Here is a 24805-nt window from a genome sequence, read left to right as displayed (position 1 = left end):
ACAAAGCCTGCAATAAAAAATATATATAATAATAATACTTTTTTGAATTTATTTAACCAGGAAGTCCCATTGAGATACAAGGGAGACCTGGCCAAGATGACAGCAATAACATTTGCAATACATCACACAGCAATAAAATGTACGATACATCACACAAGAACATAATAAAAGTGTATGTATAAAATATACAATACATCACATGTAAACACAAAGCAGAATAGTCTACATGATAGTAAAAGTGTATGACAGTATAATACAGGGTAATACAGTAATTTTGCAGTTGGGACCCGACTACAGAAAGCAGCAACATGCTTCTTGTAGGAAGTTATGTAATACAGATTTAAATTCACCAAGAGAGACCGGGGTGTCTAAGTGGATAATGGTCCTGTAGCCCATTCCATGCCCAAGGTGCGAAGCTTAAGAAAGCTGTTCCTAGCTAACCCTGCTCAAGACAGAGAAAACATCTGAGCTGAGTAAGGAAGGGGTGGGGCGGGGGGGGGGGGGGGGAGCGGGGCTCTCTCTCTCTCTACTGGTTCAATTAATGTTTAAGTAGAAAAACGTTGCACTATAAAAACGAACTGGATAGTTGATGATAATAAACATTTAACTTCATTAGCTGAAGTATTCTAAAATCATTTAAGCCATTTTCCTTTTCTGTGTGTGTGTGTGTGTGTGTGCGTGTGTGTGTGCGTGTGTGTGTGTGTGTGTGCACACGTCTCATATCTGGTCTGACATCAGAGGAGTTTGATAGTATTTACTGAGGATTGCCAGGCAGATAATGTTGATTTTAAACATAAAAAAAAATTATAATACTAAATAAATATACATGATCATGCAACATAAAAATTATTGTTGTAGGAACAGTTTGGGAGAGGGAGGTAAGGGGTTTTAGATTGTGTGTTGTGAAGTTTAGACTTCAGAGAGGGAGAGTAAAGTACAGAAAAAAAGGTACCGTTGAAAAGGTACAGCCGAATCCCGTCCAATCTTTCGCCGTCGACTAAAGACTCACTTCTTCAACCATTATCTGAAATGATAAAAAAAAAAAAAAAAAAAAAAAATCTAACCCCGACTAACCTTAATGTCATGCACTTGTCCTAATAAACTAACCTACACTGTAACACGCAACACTTTGATGAACATTGTTATACCCTTCTTGCTGTCTTGTCGCACAGAACTTGTAAGTCGCTTTGGATAAAAGCGTCAGCTAAATGACTAAATGTAAATGTAAATGTAAATGTACCGGTATCGATTCCCAGGTAAAAAGAAAAATGTTCAGGCTCGGTGTCCCAAACAGACCCACCGCGTAGGCCAGATGCAAGCCGCATTTTACAATAAACCTCTGTGGGGCTGTTAAAAAAATTAAATAATTATAATCACAAATGTAATCGCAATCACAATATCTGTCAGAAAAATCGCAATTAGATTATTTCCCAAAATTGTGCAGCCCTATACTGTGGTTGGGCTCCTGTATGGTCCCTTCCTGTCCTAGCAAATCAATGCAGGTCAATGTGTCTGCAGAAAACAGGATGGCCAACGCCCTCAGGAGAACAATGGCCAGCGTAGCAAACTGATATCTTATGGCAAGGTGTGTGTGTGTGTCCCAGATGCATTATACTGCTACACCTAGCCCAAACTAACTCCAAAGTCCTGCTAACTCATAGCGGAAGCTTGAACTGAGCGAAACCGTTTACGTTTCTGATCAAATGGGAGTCGGTTCAATCCGTGGCACCAGTGTGAAATGTGACTTTTCTGCGACATGCAGACATTGCAAAGGGTATCCACTGACGTCCACTAGCATTGCTTACTAGGGATGGGTACCTTTCACATTTGAACCGATACCGGTACCGGTACCTGTGAATCGATACCGGTACCCAACGGTACCTTTTTTCGGTACTTTAGTCTCAAGACATTTTATTTACCTACCTCAGTCGCAAAAAAAAATCCAAACTTCAAATAACTACAATTTCGACAGTTTTCGGCTTGTCATTGCTCCGACTGCTTTGTTGTTGAATCAAGTCAAATCCTAGGTAAGCATATATTGTGCGTGTGAACGTTGACATGAAAAAAAAAAAGTAAAAAAAAAAAAAAAAAAAAAATCTTTTTTGGTTTCTCACTTGATTCGATACTCGGTAGTACCGACGTGTTTCGGTTCGGTGCCTCAAAAGTACCGAATTCGGTACCCATCCCTATTGCTTACACATGCTAACAATGTCACTGACGTCCACTAGCATTGCTTACACGTGCTAACAATGTCACTGACTTCCACTAGCATTGCTTACACGTGCTAACAATGTCACTGACTTCCACTAGAATTGCTTACACGTGCTAACAATGTCACTGACTTCCACTAGCATTGCTTACACGTGCTAACAATGTCACCGACTTCCACTAGCATTGCTTACACGTGCTAACAATGTCACCGACTTCCACTAGCATTGCTTACACGTGCTAACAATGTCACCGACTTCCACTAGCATTGCTTACACGTGCTAACAATGTCACTGACGTCCACTAGCATTGCTTACACGTGCTAACAATGTCACTGACTTCCACTAGCATTGCTTACACGTGCTAACAATGTCACCGACTTCCACTAGCATTTCTAACAGTTTCAAATTCCAATATGGAACGATGAGGAGGAGTATAGAGCCCTGGTGGAGAGCTTTGTGGGGTGGAGCGACAGCAACCACCTCCAACTCAACACCAGTAAAACCAAGGAGCTGGTGGTGGACTTCCGGAGGAGCAAGAAGAGGCGCGCCCCGATTCCCATCACCATCCGAGGGGAGGAGGTGGAGGTGGTGGAGTCATATATAAGTTCCTTACATCCTTGCTTGGGGTACACCTGAACAATAAACTGGACTGGTCGGACAACAGGCCCTCTACAGGAAGGGACAGAGCAGGCTGTTCTTCCTGAGGAGACTCGGGTCCTTCAATGTTTGCAATAGACTGCTGCAGTCATTCTACCAGTCTGTAGTGGCCAGCGTCCTCTTCTATGCTGTGGCATGCTGGGGGGGGCGGACAGCCGGACACCAACAAACTGAACAAGCTGGTGAGGAAGGCTAGCTCCGTGGTGGGAGTCAAGCTGGTCAGACTAGAGGTGGTGGCAGAGAGGGGGATGAGAAGGAAGCTGGCTGCTATCCTGGAGAATCCCTCATGGCCCCTCTACGATGAGCTAGTCAAGATGAGAAGCACGTTCAGTCACAGACTCATACCCCCCCGACACTCAACTAACCACCTCGGCCAGTCCTTCATACCAGCGGCCATCAGGCTCCACAACAGTGGGCAGGGACTGCTGCCAGACATCCAACTACTAGCAACCTAGTAGCCGACTCCCACCTAAAAAGGACAATATACTTACAGTATGCATGCCGCACCTTATGTGAATACTGTATACTTCATCAGAGCATATATTTAGCATTTTAAGATTATATATTAGATTAGATTGAGATTATTGGATTATTAGATTATATATTGCATATATTTAGCATTTTAGCATTTCGTTTGAGATTATATATTAGATTCGATTTAGATTATTAGATTATATAGTTCTTGTATTTTATTTTTTTATTATTTTTTAAACAAACACATAAACAAACATGACAACACACGATAAGATATACAAGCATTAGTTGTCAGTGCACATCCAATGAAATCACATTTTAGTTAATTGTCTTATATAGGATATACCCCTAATACCTGTTATCTAAAAACCTACACACATATGCTCCAGCTCGTACCCCCCCCCCTTCCGGACCCCCCATTGGATAATCCATCCATTTTCCCTCGCTCCTAACCAGACATTACCATTATATGCTAGCTTTTATTTTCTCCACCACTTCTAACCACAATGTCATTTTGGATTCAATTCTAGCTGTAGATATTTCTTGATAGATCACATCGAGATATGTAATAATCCAGACCTTTCGGCACATTTTTTCCGGTTGGAACCATCGTGATGCCATCAGCTTTTTAGCCACTGTGATACCCGATAAAACCAATCTCTTTAGCTGTGGATGTACTGCACACTCAAAATCAAATCAAATCAAATCAAAATCAAATTTATTTATAGGGCCCGACAACACGCGTTAATGTCCCAATGGGCCGTACAGGTCTTCTTTAAACAAGTCAAGAAGAAAACATAACAATAAATCAAGAACAGAACAAGAACACCATAAGGTCCAAACATTTTTAGATGAATGCAAATAAATGAAAGAATGCAAGCACTCCCAGACATACCCCACGCGAAGGTAAGGAAAAACTCACTAAAACCTAACAATAGGGAAAAAAGCTCCACAGGCAGTGTGGAGGAGAGAAACCTTAGAAGGGCCATTCAAGGGGGGATCTCCCTTCTTAGATGTTGGTGATAGTAGTGTTGCAGATGGACAGTTGGTAAGCATGCACTCATTCAGCAGTAGTACAGAGGGGTGTACAGGTATATTCCAATTTAAGAGGTTTGATAGTTGCTGGGTCACCTCTTTCCAGAATATCTTAACTGGTGGGCAGTCCCAGTACATGTGCATAAATGTCCCCTCGTCCCCATTTGTACATAAGGAGCATTTGGAGTCTTGTATAAGACCCATTTTTTTTCAGTCTTATAGGAGTCAAGTATGTCCTGTGAATATAGTTAAGATTGATTTGTTGATGGTCCGGGTTCCTTGATGTGAATCGAATATTTGCCCAGGCTTCTTGCCAATCAAAATCACTTCCCAGGTCTGGTATATCTCTCCTCCAGACGGAGTCTAGGTGGAGGGTTTCATATGAGGACGTTAGTAATTGATCATAAAAATCTGAAACAAAACCTCTTGATGTCTCTCTTTCATAGAAGAATTTGTGGTATCTGTGGTGTACAATTGGTATATTTAATGGAACACCGTGAGCCTTCAAACATGCCAATAACTGTGCGTAAAAGTAATATGTGGACTTGGTTATATAGTTCTATATTTATTGTAGGGCAAATAACTGAGAGGGCATACATACCCTCATCTCGCACCTTGTTGCCCATATGCGCATGTCCAGAGTTAATTATATTGTATATTGTTTACACTGCCTTTTTTATAAAAAGAATATATTTGTACTTCTCCACTGTACTATAATTCTGTGACCTGTACCTGTATGTCTTCTACTACCTGTACCTCCCCTCCCCCCTCGCCATGCTGCCTGAATTTCCCCAATGGCATCAATAAAGGAATATCTTATCTTAATGTCACACTAACACAGTGGCTCACAGTGAAGTTTAAAATGGTTTGCAAATCAGACCAGCTTTTTACACATAGCGAAGGGTTCCTTTAAGGTCTACTCCTGATCACGCTTTCGCCGATACAATATAATATAACATAACGTACATTATGTACTTTTCCCCCTGTGGTCCATTAAGTACTTTATTTACGTTTTCTGATGAGACTGTGTTACTGGAGTACACACAACACCCCCCCCCCCCCCCCCCCCCCCAACATGCACTACACACGGCCATCCCTCTAATCAGTTCATCTCTGCCGGGGTGAATCTCTGTCCTCTCCGAAGCCCCTCCTGTGGAGCTCAGCTGCAGACACGTCTGCCATATAACTTGTGCTTTTTCTCTCCCCTTTCCTCCCTCCTAGCTTCTCTGCCTCGAATTATGTAACGCGTTCCCCCGCCGTGTGTGTGCACTGTTTAGCTTAGCCAGATTCATGTTCCCAAACTGTCCGCCCCCTGGGGAAGGACTGGCGGTCGGGTGGCGAGTTAAAGACAGAAAAACGCCAAAACCCTGAGCTGTAAAGTGATGATGTCTCCCTACAAGGTTACTGTAAACACTGCGTTTGTTTATTCATCAATTATCAGTCATGAGTAAAAGTTTAGAGGTTGGAGGAGGGGTTGTTGTGGGGATGAACTGAACATATTTTACATACTGTAACAGTAAGATCACTCAGTGGAAAACCTTGAGGTTTACTCAACCGATCTGCGTTTCAGATAAATCTATCCCCACAGCGGCTCTCTCTGACGTAACGCTAGGAGCTTAGTTTGTTTTCCTCCATTCCTGGTCACAACCTCAGTGCCTCCAAAACATTGAACATTGATATTTTAGCTAGATGTGAGAAGCGTTGATGCAGACATGGATATAGAATAACGTAGATAATATATAAAATGTAAAAAGAGATACTGAGCACCCGTTCTTCCTAGCCTGCTCCACTAGTGTTAGCTGTTAGCAATGACAGCAGCCAGCTAGCTCGCTTGTCAGATTATCTCACGCTCGCTATTAAGTAAAAAAACGAAACCATACGTTAACGTGGAAGCTTGATTTTTTCGATTAGATCCCAATGACTATTGAATAGTAATGTTGTGAGTTTTGCCCATCCCTCGTGTCTCATCATGAGAGACAAGACGTCACATGTAGGTCCCCCAGCGGTTTGATTATTTCCCGCGCCGCGTTTACCACAACTCAGTGCGCTGAACGTCCGCGCTCTCTGCGTTATTCCATTATTGTGCGAACGCGGAAGTGAAACAAGACAAGCTGAAGGAAAGCCTCTCACCGTTCTTCCGCTCCCTCAGTGGCAGCAGGTTGGGGGCGGGCTGCAGGGACAGCTCCTGAAGCTCATTGGTCACCGCCTCGCTCTGGGGGCTGGCGGCGGAGCCCGGCATCGTCCCGGCGACGGCCATGCTGCCGGGACTCCGCTCCTCCCACTCCCGTAGGTCCAGCGTTGCCAGGGTGACGGAGAGGCCTGCGTGTGCATCAATAGAAAAAAAGACATGAATGGGAAACAATGTTTAATATAAGAGTCATGATCACAAGATGGTGATACCCTGTACACAAGCTCCTCCCCTTGGGGGTCAGCAGACGCGAGGTATCTCTCTCTGGGGGTTTCCATTCAACCCATGCTTTCAACCGGTCTTGCAGACAAACGTCACGTTGTTGATTTACACCATGCATTCTCATGCATTCCCTTCATCCACATACTTCACGTCGCCTTATTGCCTAACCTGTGACCGGACTAGGATTGGGTACCGTTCACATTTGAACCGATACGATACGATACCGGTACCTGGCGGTACCTTTTTTCGGTACTTTGATAATAACATGATAATAATAGCATAATATAAATGTTATTTCATCATTTATTTCAGTTGTAAAACGCATCAATCAGACGCATTGGCCCCGTTGCTCACAGAGTTTTCACTGCACATAGAAACAGCATGACTCGTGAGAGGAGTTGTCACAGGGCTGTGAATGCAGAAGGGCAGAAGAGCTAGATGTCTAAATATTTTCTAAATAGGCGGGTCTTAGGTACCGAAATGTGGCACAGTGAATTCGGTCGGTACCCTCAAAAGTACAGAGTTCAGGGCGGCTGAGTGGCGCAGTGGGCAAGGCGCTCGCCACTAATGCAGGATATGCTGGTATCGAGCCCAGCTCTCTGCGTTGCTACCGGCTTGGCTGGTCGTCATACTACCACAATTGGCAGTGTTAGGGGGTGGGAAAGCCAGTGGGTGGGGATTGGACGTTGTGGACAGCAACTCCTACAGGTTCAAGTTCAAGTTCAAGTTCTTTAATAGTTGTCATACAGAAGTACAGAATACTTTCATACAAAATGCTTCTTACTGTTACGCTCCAGAGACTGTGCTAGACAAGATAGTATCAAATAACATAATATAGCATGTAATTTAAAAGAAGAAAAATGAGGTCACAGTGTTCGGTATAGACATATGTACCATGTTCTGAGTTACCATATAATATACAATACTATGCAGTGTACTAATGTACAGTACTATCTAGTGCAAAGCAGAAATGGGATGAGGTACAATTTTAGGTACAATTTACAGTAAGGTGTACGAGTTGTAGTGCAATCCTTCATCAATAAATATAAAGTGTGGGGAGTGGGTGCTACAGTGTGTTTGTTTAAAGTGGGTGTGTGCTATAAAGTGTGTGGAGTGGGTTGGGTGACGCCGGTACGGCGGAAACAGGAAGTAGCGGGGGCAGCGTGTGAGCCTCCCACGCGTTACTCCTCGCCACTGAGAGATTGCGCTGTTCAGGTGAAAAGATGTGACAGCAGGGCTCTACGCTAACCTTTTTCCCAAGGAGCACATGTGCTCCTAAATGAAAAAATTTAGGAGCACACAAAGAAATTTAGGAGCACCCAAAAATATTTAGGAGCACAGTGAAAATATTTCAAGTAACAGAGTTTTTTTTAAATAAATGTATATTTGTACTGTGCGTGCATGTGCAAACGGGAACGGGACACACATCTGTGCAATAGCACATACCACCAAAGTCACTGGCCCACTGTGTGCGTGTGTGTGTATCTGGCAAACGGGAATGGGACACAGACATTTGAACTATTAAGTGATTAATGCCTACTGTGGCAAAGTTGTAGCCAACAACTAGGCCTAATAAGAAAGGCAGTGACATTGAACAAAAAGGAGACACTGGCATTACCACCAGGGCCATCAGTAGAGGGGACTGTAAGGTGCCCTTTCGGTATACTACCTTTGCTAAAACTGTGTTCTCTGTTAAAGGTGGTAACTACTGGAATAGCCTACCAGTTGTGATTAGAGAGTGCCCCACATACTCCATGTTCAAGACCCATCTTAAACTGCATCTTAAGGCAAACTAGAACTGTGATCATTTTTAATCTGATTTAGTTTATGTAACTTGTTTCTTGTTTTTATCATTGATTGTCACCATGCTTTTACCCTAAGCAGGCTATTTATTTATTGAAAGAGTTTTGCTGTCTCCTGGTGTAAATTAGCTCTTGCTACAACCCTGCATGTTTACATTTTGTATTTTGTACTTGATGTTCATTAACATGTGCTGTCCCTATCAATAAACTATCAAATCAAACTACTGCTACAAAAGTAACAGTCACTTAACTTTAGCTTTTGCCCCTTTTATGCATACAATGCCTATGTTTTGGCTAGTGTTGCTCTTCTAGAAAAAGAATCCTTTCAGGGTTGCCTATTGAAATACTGTACACCTCCAGTACAGAAACATTGTTTATGAGTTTGCGTGTCAGGTAGACCATTGATTGACAGTCGATTCTGCCAATTACGTCACACCGCTTGCACTCACACAGCTGGACCCTATTGCCCACCTCTGCTGTTGATAACGCTAGCCAAGTTAGCTGTACACACATACACAGTGGGCCAGTTACTTTGGTGTAGGGGTGTAACAATGCATCGATCCTAAGGGGAAAATAACTGCATCGATTTGAAAAAGTGAGAATCGATTATCGCAATTTGAATGTGTACACAGTGTTATGTTGTTATCATGTCCGTTACAGTCAACACAACGACATACGCTACTGCATCAACGTTATGATTAACAAAGCAAGGCATTCGTTTTGTTGCATTAATGTTATATTACTATTGCTATCGCTAAATCTAGGTGTTCTAAAATCTATTGCTATTGGTAAGACTATAATAAGTTAGTGTCTCGGAAAACGCTCGCATATCGCAATGGCCGACTTTCAGGAAGTAAACAAGCAAAATGAGAGCTTCCGATTGGTCATTTCCTTTATTTCCCATGAAACCAGTCACGTCACTCTACTGTGATTGGACTGTTGGCTTGAGTGCAATGTGGGACTTGTAGTTTTTTAACGATTCTCGGCGGAGAAAAAAAATAACGACTGAGGCTGTAATCTGCATTCGCACACTGTGCGAGTAATTGATTTTTCAGGTTCGCACACACATATTTTTAGGGGCATATGCGAGCAATATGGTCACACTGTAGAGCCCTGGACAGGCTGCCTCCTCATGTACCGGAGGGGACACGTGATGCAAGGCTTCGGTCCTCACTACAACCGACCAGTGGGAGGCATAGTCTAGCAACGTTCAAGACAGGGGAGGGGAGAATTGGCAATACGAAATTGGGATGGGAGAAAAATAGAAAATAAGGAAAAAAAGTGGATAAAAAAAGAAAAAGTACAGAGTTCGGTACCCAACCCTAGACCGGACGCACTTCGCGGCAAGGGCCACAGAGAGGTAATTTATCAGCCTCCTAGACTCCAAATCAATTATTTTCTAATTCATTTTAGTTTTAATTATTTTTAAATGTCTGTTAAATGTTTATTTGTTTTTCCTGTCATGTTCGGTGTGGCCATGGGTCAGAATGTTCACCCTTGTGGTGGATAATAATAACTTAAAACAGATAGCTGGCTCCTCCCCTTTCTCTCTCCTCATCCCATTCCCTTCGTTTCCAGGAGGAGAGGAGGAGGGATATGGTACCTAGAGCACTTGAGCAGGCTGCTACATGTCCAGATAGTGAAATTCTGGAACACTGAGCGTCTCTCTTGTGCAATTATGGAACTCTCAGACACACAAACATGCACACATACATACACACACACACACAGACACACAAACATGCATGCGCACACACACAAACATGCATGCACACGTACACACACACACAAACATGCATGCAGACACATAGACACACAAAGGGGTGAAAACACCCAGGATAAGAATGCAAGGCTGCAGGCTAGGGATTAAATCAACCATTGGGGAAGAATTGGTATGTTTATTTACAGCTTGTTGCTGTGGCCCTCTCTGCAGGAAGGACAGGAGTATAATTTTGGGTGGTTTTGACCTCCTAAAAGCGTCCGAACGCGCCTCCCCCCGGGTCCCACGACGACTTCATGTAGGAGACGAGAGCAGAACGCCCCCTCGCCGCTCGGACGCTTGTTTTGCAGAGATACGCTGGGGCTCCCGGCGTGTTGATCTCTGGCAGGGATCCTGTCATTACTACAATGCAGCAGTGTTGTCTGAGATGTCCGTCTCTTCTCTGGATATGGATATCGAAAGCGGCTCCGCATGATTGAGTGATTGTACATCAACACAAGAGTAGGGAGGGAGGGGGGGGGTCACATGCCTGATTCAGGCTATTTAAAAGAGGAACTCCAATTATTTTCAATGTAAGACCCAGTTTTACCATCATGTGGTCATTTTCTTTACTGTTGCATGGTTGCTCTGTTGGAATGATTTGGAGAGAGGGGATCACCCAGGAAAACACACCATCGCTCATGCGTGGCCTGAGCTGATGTTATTTTGGTCGATATTGGCACCGGTATGAAAATAGACAGAATCATCTTCCAAAAGGTAAAAAAATTGGTTGAATTCCATACAAATAAAATAATAAATACAAATGAGGAGAATAGAATGTTTGCGTTCTCCAGCCGACTGGACCATATTCACACGGCGGCCATTTTGCTCGAGTCGTGTCATTTGGCTCTTGCGTCGTGCTCAGGTGCTATATAGAGAACATTCAGCCACTAGACTAGAGCATCAGCACGTCATTTGTCCCATCGGGTGCATTCCATGTGGGGGAAATGGGAAGTAGGGAGGGGATACATGCATGCAACATGTAAACAACATAGACAACATTTTCTTTTTATTAATTAATCAATCAATAATTTATTTGGGGGGAAAAGCAATACTTAACATTTTAACGTACCTTTCTAAAAGCTCTGTGGACGTATTAATTACTCTACATCAAAATCGTATTAATAGCACCTTTAACTTGTCACTGAAGTGACAACGAGAGGGAAATATCGACGTCGCGGCTCGACGTTATGCACCGAAATAACAAGCCATCCGCGACTGGCTGCATTTAGTTCAGTATTAACAACAACCTTGCGGCTTTGGTTATGGATTCTGCCCCGTCTGAATCTGTACGGAGGTTGTTCAGCGCAAATACGTCGTTCTTGCAGTGATGGAGGGAGTGTAGTTTCTGTATATCTAATTAAACTTACATCTTGCAGTAGCTTGCTAGTAGTTCAACATAGTGATTTTTGTTATTTTTTTGTGGAGTTAACTACTGAAACTACAATTTTGTCTGCTCTGCACTTTGACCCCCCCCCCCCCCCCCCCCCAAAGCAAATACTCATGTGATCTGTATATTATGTTTGTTGTCTAAATAAAACCTACCTACGCAATTCTCTTTTGCTGTTTCATCATTACTATAGAAACTTGTAAATTTGTAATATTAATGCGCCCAAATAGCAGACTTAAATTATGCTGGTGAATATGATGTGATTTAGCTCGTCTCCCACACAAACTGCCGGGGCAAACTGAAAGATTCTGCTGGGGTTTAGATCTAAATGCAGCAGGTTCAAGTTGCTAACGTGAACTGAACTCATCATGAGTACACAGTCTTCAGTGATGCATGACAGTGAATGGAAACGGTCAATGGCTAAGTTCAGACTGTAGATGAAAGTGCTCCAAATCTGATTTCTTTGCTCATACGATAGGACTCAGATCAGATATTAGATAACAGTGTGAACAGCACAAATCACATGGAATCTGATCTTTTCAATTCCGATTTGCGCCACTTTCATATGTGGTTCTAAATCAGATACAGGTCTGATCTTTTGCAATGCAACCTCAGTCTGAACTGTCATGCGACTCTCTCATGCAACTTTTACGTCACTCTAGATTGACATTACATTTTGTCACAATCTTTCACATCCATCTTATCTTATTGTTAATTTGCTGAACAATAAATCAGAATTGAGCAATACGTCTTGCAGTGTGAACGTAGCCAATATGACCTCGTAATAGAGGTGGGACAATACGAGTAAAGGCCTCTGCATGCTACAGAAACTTCAAAGCAACTGCAACACAACATCGACAAAGCAACGGTGTTTTAGACACTCTGCCTTTATGCTTCTGCAACATCGACGCGCAAAGTTAGTTTAACTAAAGTTAGTTTAGGTTCGTGTTAACGTTAGATAATGTACAAAATAAACGTATTTCCGGTGATTTTAGACGTCGCTCTTTTATTTTGAAATCCCCCGACCGGAAATGTTATAGTGTCTGTTGCTAGCAGCTTAACTTTCTGTGCTTTTTGAGCTAACGTTACCGTAACATCATTAGTTTCCAATGGAGAGGACCTCGGCTCACATGCAGCTCAAACTACCTATTGGAATAAATGAATTGATTGATGTTTAACTTGTCCCTGTGTGTGTCCAGTCATTTCGACTAGCAAACGTTGTATTTAAAGTTAAAGTTACCTCAGGATACCATTGTATTTAGTTGGTTAGCTATGTAGCTAATGTGGATAGCATTTTGTATAGCACCAATGCTAGCTGGCTGGCTACAGCTTTATTTACTAAATTATGGAGGCTTTTTAATCGTCAAGGTAAGAGAGGATTTGTCATGATCAACTGAAGGCGTATGCTATGGAACAATATGTGCTTGGGTTTTCAGAAAAAGGCCAGCTATGTGACGCTAATTATTTAGCATCAACGCTGGCTGGCTACAACAATGGCGGATGGTATTCTCTGCAAGACCAATATTATTCTATGACAGCCCCGCCCCCATTCGCTAACCAACCAATCACTGCTACGCAATATCAACGCAACGGTTGTTTAGGTTAGATTTGGGGGACATGTACACAACGTCCAAGCAACACAGTCTACAAGACCCTAAACAACAACCGCGCTGAAATCGCGCTGATGTTGTGTTGAAGTTGCTTTGAAGTTGCTGTAGCATGTAGAGGCCTTAACTCACGGTAAGATACTGTGACAAATAACGATAAAGGCTCTCGATAGCGGTAATATTGCGATACATGATGTCTGTGATAATCAATATATTGCAAGAAATGTAATCTAAGATAACGTCATGATATATGTGTAAAAGAAGAAAATATACCCATAAAATGGTAAAAAGCAGGAATTGTCTATTTATTTAACATAATTGACATGAAAGTAGAGCTGCCGCGGTATTGATGTTTTCCTTACCACACAAATTTGCAAAATATTTCCTACCGCCGCGGTTATTACCGCACGCACACAAAAAATAAAAATAAAAAGTTTGAATGCATTTTTTTTTTTAGTAGTAGTCTACTCTTTATAGCATATAGCCTGCCTCTAGTCTAAATGTCTATCTTTAGAGGATGACTTTGCAGCATGAATATTGTTTGGGATTCGGCAAAAGTGAAAGTGAAACACGGATTCGAAGTTTCCCCTCTGGTCGTGCGCAGTTCACTCGGTGTCGCGGGCAGGGGTGGTTACCCCTAACCCCCCCGACCCTTTCTTATTATTATTACTATAAAGTTACTACTTTATAATAAAGGCATTCGTTTTGTGGCATTAACATTATATAGTTATACGTTCAATAACATCAGCGTATTTACCGGACCATAGCAAGGCAAGCAATACTCTTCATATCTCAGTTCCTTTCTTTGCTCAGAGCGTGCTGAGTTGTCCCATTCTGCGGTCTGTTAATAAAGTTTTCAATCAGACAAGTGTATAGAACGAAGGGCTTTTATTATAACATTCGTTGCAGACAGTAAAATCATTATGTCTCGTTTAGTACTCCTGAGGAGCGATGGTAGTCCACTCCGGCGGAGAGTTAAAGCTAACGTTATTAGCCGTGTTGTGATGAGCTGACATTCAGGACGTAAAAGCACTGCATGACGCTACAACGTGTGACGCGTCTCTCTTCTGACCAATCAGTGGTCTGCAATGTTTCACGTGACTTTTCTGGTACCCAATAGGGTCGCTTGGAACCTCGATAGAGGAGTAGGGTATATCTGCAGAGCCGCAAGCCCAACGAGAGGAGGGTAATTTATTATTATTATTATAAAAAACAGCGGTGACGCGGTATTCAGCCTACTCTGCGGTGGCCGTGATGTAACAGTGATACCGCGGTAATGCGGTAATCGCGGCAGCTCTACATGAAAGCTTATCAGATTATTTAGTGTGCATCACAAACTGGCCAATTGTACATGAAACAATGTACTAAATGTTTCATAGTGCCTCTTTAACACACTGACCACAACTTCATTATTATTAACTATTAATTAACCATCCTTAATTTACAATGTCAGACCCGAAAACAGCAGCGGCAGCTTGACCAGAACCAAGACGTCATAGCAGAGTTTTAACACATGCATGACAGATCAGGACACGGGATCCACTTCAGACATGAGAACTGAGGAGCAGTAAATCACTTACCAGCGATGCAGAAATGGCCACTTTTCCCATTGACCAAGTAAGTAGGCTAATCAAGCTAGGGATCTAATGCTAACACTTACAACTGTTCAGTTCAGCTAGGCTACATGACATTCTGAGTTCAGCTGAGCAGTGGTCTCGCTCGCTGCTCTGCCCCCTCTCTGGCTTTTCGCAAGGAAGGGGACAACTAGGCCTATGTACGTACTATTTCTAGAGCTGTGAATCTTCAGGCCTCACGATTCGATCACGATTCGATTACGATTAAACTGTCCACGATTCGATTCTACGATGCAGCTCAATAATATATTACATCCTCAATTTTATAATCTATATTACTGCACATGGCTACTTTTTCATCAATTAATACAAGCAGTCAGATAAATTAACTTTTATTTAGAAAGTTCTTAAATCAGAATGTCAAAATAAATGTCTTTACTAGTGTTGCATGATACAGATACTAGAACGGTATCTCGATACCCAGCTTGTTAAAAACAGTTCAATACTATTTTTTATTAGTATCAGTATTAGTATACTTTTAGAATAGCCTGATGCTGTATTTTCTATAAGTTGAGAGTTGATGCATGACCAGAGCACTAGCTTTAATAATAATAATATATTTGATTTGTATGGTGCTTTATAGTTGCCAAAGTGCTACATTATAAAAGAACATAAAACCTAGCGAGAGTAAAAAAAAAAAAAAAAAAAAGATTAATAATTGATTATGTTCTGTCACCGCATCGTCATGCATCTTAGAATCGAGAAATTTCACGCTTGTGTTGTCCCAAATTACTGTGCAGTTTCTAAAGGAGCCGAGTGCTACATTAACTCAATGGACGCCAACCACGTTTATATACGTGTTTGGCGGACAACCGTTGAACGCCAACCACGTATATATATACGTTATTTGATCGGTTTCCCTTTTTTTCTATTTTAATATCCCATTCAATGTCAGGGACCCGTATGTTGCCGGTAGAAGGCATACTGCGACGCCGAGGGTGCAGTACCGGCCAGATCCTACCAGGTGGCGATATCGAGCACCCTTTGAAACCTTGTATCTTGGCCTGTGCGTCGATCAAATGTGGCTTTTTTCCCCACTCAAGTTGAGCGGTTATAACGGTCGGAGTGAGAAGGATCAAATGCTCCCGATGATGCATGATGTGTGGTGGATTATGTTGGCGACACGATGGGCATCAATACTTGGAATAGCGATCAGATAATTGGAATATTCTTTTTGGGGTACATCCTAGTCAAGGTAAGGACTATATGATATCAATCTTGCGTTGATCCAACCATGTCTTCATATTGATCCAAACGTGTGTGTGTAACTAGGGCTGCCATGGTATTGATTTTTTCCTTACCGCACAAATGAGTGAAGCCATTGAAACCGCCGCGGTATCCGCAATTTTATTTTTATTTTTAATGTAATGTTAAAATACTTTTTTTCTAAATAAACTTTTCGAATGCATTTATTTCTGTGGTAATCTATTCTTTATAGCCTCTAGTCTAACGTTAAATGTCTATCTTTATTCCAGTGTTGTCATTAAAGAGAATGACTTTGCGACTCGCGGTAGCTAACGTTAACCAAACGCTTGGTTCAATAACCAACTAGGAATGAATTGACTCACTGTCCTATCTATCTGCATAACAGATAATAACGTCATGGAATCGTTTGTTCAACCCAGTGGCCAGCGAATTAACACCAGCTAAAGCAACTGCGCTCAGCACACACACACACAATATGGCATATCTACTGCTCCAGAACAGAACCAGAACTGACCTCGCTAACCGTGACCACTCCGTCTTCTTTCGGGATCAAAACGGCAGCATTTACGGCATCCGAATGCCCTTCGATTGGGTTTCGCTTCAAGATCCATGTTTTTAGCAGATTCAAAGCGAAAACTTTCCGTAGCAGCAAACCAAGTTCTGGGGTTCAATCAGAATGTTAACTGTGCAGGCGGTCAGGTGGCGTAGCGGAGGTTGCGTTCGTCACCAACGCCGGAGACGCTGGATTCGCCTGTTCGAATCCAGCTCCCGGCGTTGTCACCAGCTTGGCTGGCCGTTCACACTAATACAATTGGCAGTATTAGAGGGTGGGAAAGCTGGCGGGGTGGGTCCGGGTCGTTGTAAACAGCGACTCCTACAGTTCGGTCGGGGCGCCTGCTCAGCGTGGATAGGATCTAAGGGGGAAGTGTGATCCTTCCACACGTCGTTACACCCTCTCAGTGAGAGTCCGCGCTGCCAGGTGAAAAGAAGCGGTTGATTGGCTAGACGTGTGTCGGAGGAAGCACGTGATAGCCTCCACTCTCCCAGACCGACTGTGGGGGTTAAGTGCGCAGCGACCAGGAAGGGGATTGGGAATTGGCATAACGACTAACATTGGGATGGGAGAAAATCGGAGGAAAAAGGAGGGGGGGAAAAGATTAAAAAAAAAATAAAAAAAAATTTAACTGCGAGTGGAAACTTTCGAACACATGGCGTGAAGAAAATAGGCTATACACAACTATAATTATTATTATTATTAAAATAAAAAACAGCCGGTGATGCGGTAATCAGCTTGACTCTGCGGTGGGCGTGACGTGATGGCGATATCGCGATAATGCGGTAACCGCTGCAGCCCTATGTGTAACGTTACTCCACAACGTATGCCGTTGGTGATGATCAAACTGGACGGTATAAACGGTATACGGTATAAACGGTATGAATTTGCTCTACGGTATGGATTTTGCCTATACCGTGTAACCGGTAGTGCAGCTCTAAAATAGCAATGACGTCATGTAACCACAGCGCGACTATTTCACTCGCATTTGCCCCTAAAAATAGATAGAATTAGTCATAGATAATAGATATGTGCGAACTGGAAAAAGTTATTTAGGAGGCTTCGCGCAGTGCCAGTCCCTCCCGCACGCATGTAAACACGGGTCTACTAGTAGTCTAGTGGGACGGGACGTCTCCCTGAGCTAACGTTAGCTTAGCTACCGTTACAAAATGACCCAGTCAACTATTCACTTTTAGTTTAATACATGATGAGGCATTGTCTAACCGAACGGTATCTAGTCGGCCAGCTACCGATAGCTCCTGACATCAACAAACGCTCCATCAAGTCTAGTAGAGAGTAGACGTGTATGATAGCTCCGTTAGCCGTTAGCTCACGTTAACGCAAGTTCACCGTTCAAAACGAAATGTCCCATTGAACTAAATAATTCACTGAGGCGTTGTATTAACGTTATATATCCGGCTAGCAGTAGCTACAGATAGCTCCTGATATCAATGTCTTATAACACTGATTCGATGCGTATTCGAGCTGAGGGCTTGCTGAGCACAGTTAAGTAACGTTATGCCAATAGGGTCCAGGTGCAGCGCCGGAGAATCCTGGCCGTAGCTGGAGGCTACTAGAGTACACACAGACAGTGGAGCTTGTTGCGTGGTGGCGATGTCTCGCAGATAATACAAGTACAAGTCTAATTATATAATATATATATTTTATAAAAAAAAAAAAAAAAAAAATTATATTATATAAAATAAAAAAATTTTTTTATCAAAAACGATGATACCGTGATATATACCGTTACCGTCTATGCTTCAGATTATACCGTGATATACATTTTAGACCATACCGTCCACCCCTAGATCAAAGCATCAAAAAACGACCCGCCCCCCCCCCTTTCATGCATTCATGATGAAACATAATACCATAGATTTGATTTGAGAATAATAGCGTGTCCAGGCAAGAAACGGCAACGGTTATAGTATAATACACGCATAAGGCTATTCCTCAGCATTTCGGGAATTACCCCAGACCAATCTAAAACCATACTCATATTCACCACGGTATAAAACGGGAATGTATGGATGAAAAAATTATTTCTTTTTCACATATTGAACGATAGATACTCGATGTCAAATGGGCCATAGTATTGTATCCATAGCTATAATATAGAATATAGCTCTACAAACAAGGTGACTCACTCCTATCTTTTAACGCGTGGCAGTGCTACCACAGGGCCAAGGCTAATAGCTGGCAGCCAATGAGTTAAGGTGGCACCTCTCCTCCTCCTCCGGTATTCTAATAAGCCACAACTTTCCAAATTAGGAGCCTGTACCGAGACTATTCCTGCCAAAGCAAGTCCAGTCTCTTTCTCAAACCACTGCACATCTCGGAAGCACCAGACCAAATCATGACTTCTCTGTGGTTTATCTATTGGGGGTTCCTTTTCTGCCTAATCGCATGAAATACACTATTAGTTAGGCATTCCTATTAGCTAATTAAATCTCAATGCTAATTACATGCAATTCAATATGTTTTAATGATGTTTAAAAAACACAGCCCTAAAACGGGGACCTTCCCTGAAATGCAACGTAACAAATAAATAAGCTATATGGAAATTAAACACATAATTACATATATATTTTTTATAATATTTGATTAATTATAGTTGTGTTGTGGGGCCTGTGAGGTGGTTCCAGGAGGTCTCCAGCAAAATGAGCAATAGTTACATTTAACTAAGCTTTGATTGACGTTGTTAGCACAATGAGAGAATGTATGAGAAGGACTATTGTGATCATAGGGTTCATCATCTCCCTACGTACAGTAGACAGTTAAGGAATTCTGAACTAAATCACCTAATCATCTAACACCAAATGTCTTCTCAGATGGTGGTCCCTGGGACTAAATCTAATCAGATGGGGGTGCCTCACGTATTACGTGTCCATTTGGGGGTCCTTGACATGAAGAGGTTCGAGAACCAATGCGCTATACTACAGAGTAGAAGACAGACAAGGAAACGTGTTTGCAAAAAGAAGTAAACAACATGCCAGGTAAATCCAGTGCAACTGCTGATGTCACGATGCAGTGCTGACCTCGCTACTTACAACGCTGCGATGCCATGTCATACGAATCCACAGGTATCACTGACATCGCAAAGTGGGAGAACTTCGCGTCACAATGAAGTGGAATCTATCATAACCACATAATCATCAGTGACTGATTGATTGAAAACACCAGTGACAATGTGACATCATCACACAACTCTTTCAGTGTTAGGTGCAACGACGTCGTCATTATACAGCAACAGAATCCAGCACCAATGGAACTTCACCAGAGTGAAGTCATAATGCAGTATAGGGTGGAATTCCACCAACTAAAAGCATCCCACTGCAAATCGACAAGTGACCATTCTACATTTCTGCAATGCTAGTTTGGCGTGTGTGATCTCTGTGTTATGCATCACTTTGGAGGGTCTGGCTGCTGAGGGCCGTGCAGGAACACCTAGCCTCTGCCCACATTTGCATGGTCTGCGGGGGAACACAGGTGTTAAGAGACTACAGCTCTAAGCACGACAGATGCAAACTAAATTAAACCACAACTTATCGACCAACGGTTCACTCAGTCGAGAATAATGATTCTCTTTCGCCTGGCAGCTCTCCTGTCCAGAACGGGTATTTTCCCAGCAGCTCCCCTGTCCAGAACGGGGTATTGTTGATACATGAAGGGTGCATTGTGAGTGGTACAATGCAGGACGGGGGGAGGGACATCGTGTTCTCTGGCATTCCACTCTGCACGCCTACACTAGTCTCCGAGATGTGTTTGCAACACGATCGCACAGGTACACAAACACAGACACACACACACCTCACATCACCCCCATTCCACACACCTGGCTGGCTATAGTGAATGCCTGGTGCTGAGGAATGCAGATTTACTCTGGTGTGGTGCAATAGGTGTGGGGAGAGTCCAGAGAATTTGATCCAACAAGTATACACACTACAAAAGGGGATTCATCTCCCATTAGAAGAACAATGCTATTTTCCAAACTCTAGCATCAAATGATAAAGTACAGCTATCATGCTAAGGGGACAGAATGTATTATATTGTGAAAGGGCTGGGAATTATATTAATAAGATTTTTTAAAAAAATCGGAGGCTTACCTAGTGCTACTAAATCCTTGAGGGGCGTTTTCCCATTTCAGCAGGACGGTGATGATGTGAGGAGTTCTGGAGAAGAGGAGGGAGAACAGAGACCGGCCTCAGTCAGTCAATAATAGATCATAACAACCCGCTTTCTCTGACATTCCAATGGCTCCTTTCTGCCCCAGTTGCCATTGACCACGATGACACTGTGTGGCAATGTATATCTGTGGCAATTTGACCAATACAACGATTTCAATGGAATCGAGGCCACAGAGTAATTGGGCTTTACAGCAGGCCTACCCCACACAGATGTCCCGGGGGGCAGTAGCCTACAGCTGTCACTGGCCAAAATAAGACTATTGTTGTTAACTAATCTGGGTGCTGGGAACTCCCCCGTAGTCAGAACGCAGGCCAAAATAGGATCATTCAATAAAAAGACACGTCCAGAAAACTGAGCAGAACAGAACAACCATTTCAGTATAAACACATACTAAACATAATAGCAGCAGCATTAGCCAGCTTTGAAAAGTCCGCATCCCGGCTCCAGACAGACTGACCGACCCAGAGACAACTAGCCACTGTTAGCTTGCTGTTATGCTAGCTAGTAGCCACCGTTAGCTTGCTGTTATGCTAGCTAGCCACCGTTAGCTTGCTGTTAAACTACTATCACTGTTAGCCTGCTTGAATAGCAACAGTGCCTGTCTCTGTCACGCTTTGGATTTCGCCGATGATGAGGCGTATTGAGTAGTATTAGCTGTCCTGTTATCTCTAGTGATAGTGCTATATGTGCTATATGTTAGATCAATGTATGATTCGCTTACTTGTCATAGTCGATGTTTTTGTGTTGTTGTTAACGAGGGTAGCCGCACCACCACCACTTCCGAATCACAAAGGGAAACTTTGACCGGAAAGCCCTCCTCCGCTCCAAGTGCAAAGCTCTTACTTCCTTAGCAACCACTTGGCAACCACTTTATCATCGCGCATATAAACGTAGGGAGTTGTTGTAGTAGCAGTAGCACTACCGTTACTCGAGAAGTCCTGCACTAACTGCGTCCTAGTTCTAAAAGTTGCATGAATACGGATTCGAGGAAGGAGACCCGTGCGCTAACACGGCATCTGCCTCCATCTGCTGTTCAGTTACAGGATTGCACCAGTGTGAATTAATGTATGAATGAATTAATGAATGAATGAAAACTTTATTTAACAGATTGCAGAATGGGTACAATACAGTACGGCTCAATACATACAATTGTTAAGGGGATGTAGACCAGAGAAAGACGTTTGTCTTGTTTACATCAGGGTCCCCCATTTTCAATTCATAGTGACATAATTTCATAATTTATGACATACACAACATACATGACATCATGACATTCATGGCATAGGGACATACATGACATACAGGTATATAGTACTGTTACATTTGTGACATATATGATATGCAAATATACCGTACTGTTACCCAGAGAGAGATCCTGACAGCGAGTATATGATGGGGAGGAGACTGTACATTAGTAGTGGTTGCTGCTGCGTTGTCCACTTGAGGGTGATAAGAACAGAGACAGATATTTAGCTGCTGCAGTGAGTGAGTTTTGGCTGTTCCATGATATACTAGTATTTGTTATTTTTTAAGGCCATTATTTGTAAGCTACCTCCTTATACTACATCATTATTGGAATGGAACTTTGGAACCCGTTCTAGTGACTGGCTGGTGCTTCACAGATTTCTTGTTTCTGGTGATTGTGGATGCACACTTCAAATGGATAGAAGCCCATATCATGAGCAACATCACAGCCCCCACAACCATAGACAAAGTGTACACTGTACAACTGTACAAGCAAAACTGTACATTGGAATATTGACAAGACCATACTTGGTTGGTCATTTACTGTACATTGGAGGGGGTTGTGTTAGGACATTTACAGGGGCCAGTTTCGAATTGCAGTCTCCCGTAGGTGTTTTTTGAGAGTGTTTTTGAAAGTGGATAGTGATTCACATTCCTTTACAGCTTTGGGTAGGGCGTTCCACATTGATGTGGCATAATTGCAAAACGTGTTTAGTCCCTTGTTTGAGCCGAATCTGGGTTTAACATGATTTGTGGAGCTCCCTCTGGTGTTGTGATCGTGGTATTCACTGACCTTTGGGAAGTATTTTGACATGTACATGGGTACCTTGGTCGTGTAGTGTATCTTGTAGACCAGGCCCATTGCAAGTTGCTGTACTCTGTCGTCTACTCTAAGCCATCCTAGGTTGTCAAAGTGGGCAGGGGTGAGGTGGGTTCTAGGAGTAAGGTCAAGCAGTAGTCTGACCAGTTTGTTTTGAGATGTTTGTAATTTTGTTTTTAGCGCCGTTGAGGTGCTTTGGTACCATGAGGTCCTTCCTTCAGAGTCCACAGACGCTGGGCCAGTCAAGAGATCTTTGCTCCCTCTCTCAGAGATGTTTTCCGTACTCTCTCCCATACACTTGGAGTGGAAGATTGGATCACAGGCATGGATGAGGCAAGGTCGGAAACTTCACTTGTGTCATCCACAGGGATAAAATTGACAAGCATCAGCAGGTTCCTATGGAACACCTTCTCTCGTCCAGTAACTGTCACAGATCTTGTATGTGTCTCAGCATTCATGCTCACCACAGTGTAGATTATCGACTCCCATCGATCGGCAACTTTCCCTTTTCCTCTTGCTCTCTTGTTCACCAAGAGCACCCTGTCACCGACCTCAATGTCAGACCCCTTCACTTTCCTGGTCAATGACCATGGCCTCCCTCAAGTCTTTAGTGAGAGATTCTACATACTTGTAATAACTCATCACATGTGATTAATTCAAGAAGGTCCCATTGGATGGTAGGGCATTGTGTGTGATTTCCTGATGCCTGAGACCCTGAGAAGCTCACGGATCAACTGACTCTCAAAGTTTGCCATATTTGTAAAGTGGTCTGTCACCACTAAGACATCGACTGACTTGTTCCTGGAATCTTCAGCGGACCAAAAGTCGATACAGACAAGCTGCAGTGGTCTGGTTGATGTTATTACTCTCTAATGAGAGCATCTAATGAGAGCATCCTATAGAGAGCATCCTGACTGGTAACATCACCTCCTGGTTTGGGAATAGCACTGCACAAGACCGTAGCAGACTATAGAGAGTGGCCCGTTCAGCCGAACGCACAATTGGAGGTGGGCTTCCCACTCTCCAGGACATTTACAACAAGCGTTGCAGGGGAAAGGCTAAGAGAATAATCAATGACTCTAGTCACCCAAACAACTGCCTCTTTGAACTTCTGCGGTCAGGCAAGCGATACCGGAGTCTCATGGCTAGTACAGAGAGACTCAGAAGGAGCTTCTATCCCCAGGCCATCAGGATGCTCAACGACAATAACACTATGTAACAAACCACCAACTACACTCACAGCACACACATCCACATGCACACACTCACTTTAAATAAACACTCACCGTAGCACCCACTTTAGACACTTTAACACACTTTATATTTATTGGTAAAGAGATTTGCACTACAATTCATACCTCATTGCACCTTACCTAAGTTGTACCTCATCCCATTTCTGCATTGTACTATATACTGCAGGGGTGGCCAACCAGTCAGAGACTAAGAGCCACAAAAAAATTACTGTGGTACCACAAAGAGCCACACCATATACCAGCGTTTCTCAACCTTTTTTTTCAGTCACGGCACCCTTCATGTGTTTATAGGTCTCACCCTCTGGCCTCTGAAGTTGCTAATGTCTTTTTTATTTGGGCCTCACAGGGTTAAAAGTACCCTGTGAGACCCACGGTTGCAAAATTACAAAATCACTTTTAGCCATTTAAAAAAATAATGTTTATTTAAAAAATGTTAAAGGGGAACTATTTTACTATTTCTTTCACTATTTGGGCACTTTTACACAATTCCTGTGAGTCTATGGAACACCTAGGTTTTTTTCAAAAAAAATGCATTGTTTTGTATTTCTAATCAAGTACT

The 24805-nt window shown here is 42.8% G+C and overlaps 1 protein-coding gene across 1 annotated transcript in view; it reads right to left on the bottom strand.

Moving 5' to 3' along the window:
* Window positions 1-21860, bottom strand: part of mrtfab (myocardin related transcription factor Ab) — an 89508-nt gene extending 67648 nt beyond the window's left edge. Inside the window, exons 1-3 of the mRNA XM_084323659.1 lie at window positions 21650-21860; window positions 20847-20912; window positions 6507-6695 (exon numbers count right to left, since the gene is read on the bottom strand). Coding sequence (XP_084179785.1) covers window positions 6507-6633 — 127 coding nt within the window. The 5' untranslated portion in view covers window positions 6634-6695; window positions 20847-20912; window positions 21650-21860. The remainder of the gene's footprint in view (window positions 1-6506; window positions 6696-20846; window positions 20913-21649) is intronic.
* Window positions 21861-24805: the final 2945 nt, after the last annotated feature.

Source organism: Notolepis coatsorum (genome assembly GCF_963971535.1).
Source record: "Notolepis coatsorum genome assembly, chromosome: 10".
Taxonomy (NCBI): domain Eukaryota; kingdom Metazoa; phylum Chordata; class Actinopteri; order Aulopiformes; family Paralepididae; genus Notolepis; species Notolepis coatsorum.
The sequence above is the reverse complement of the archived record's forward strand: the minus strand, read 5'-3'. Positions and strand labels throughout refer to the sequence as shown.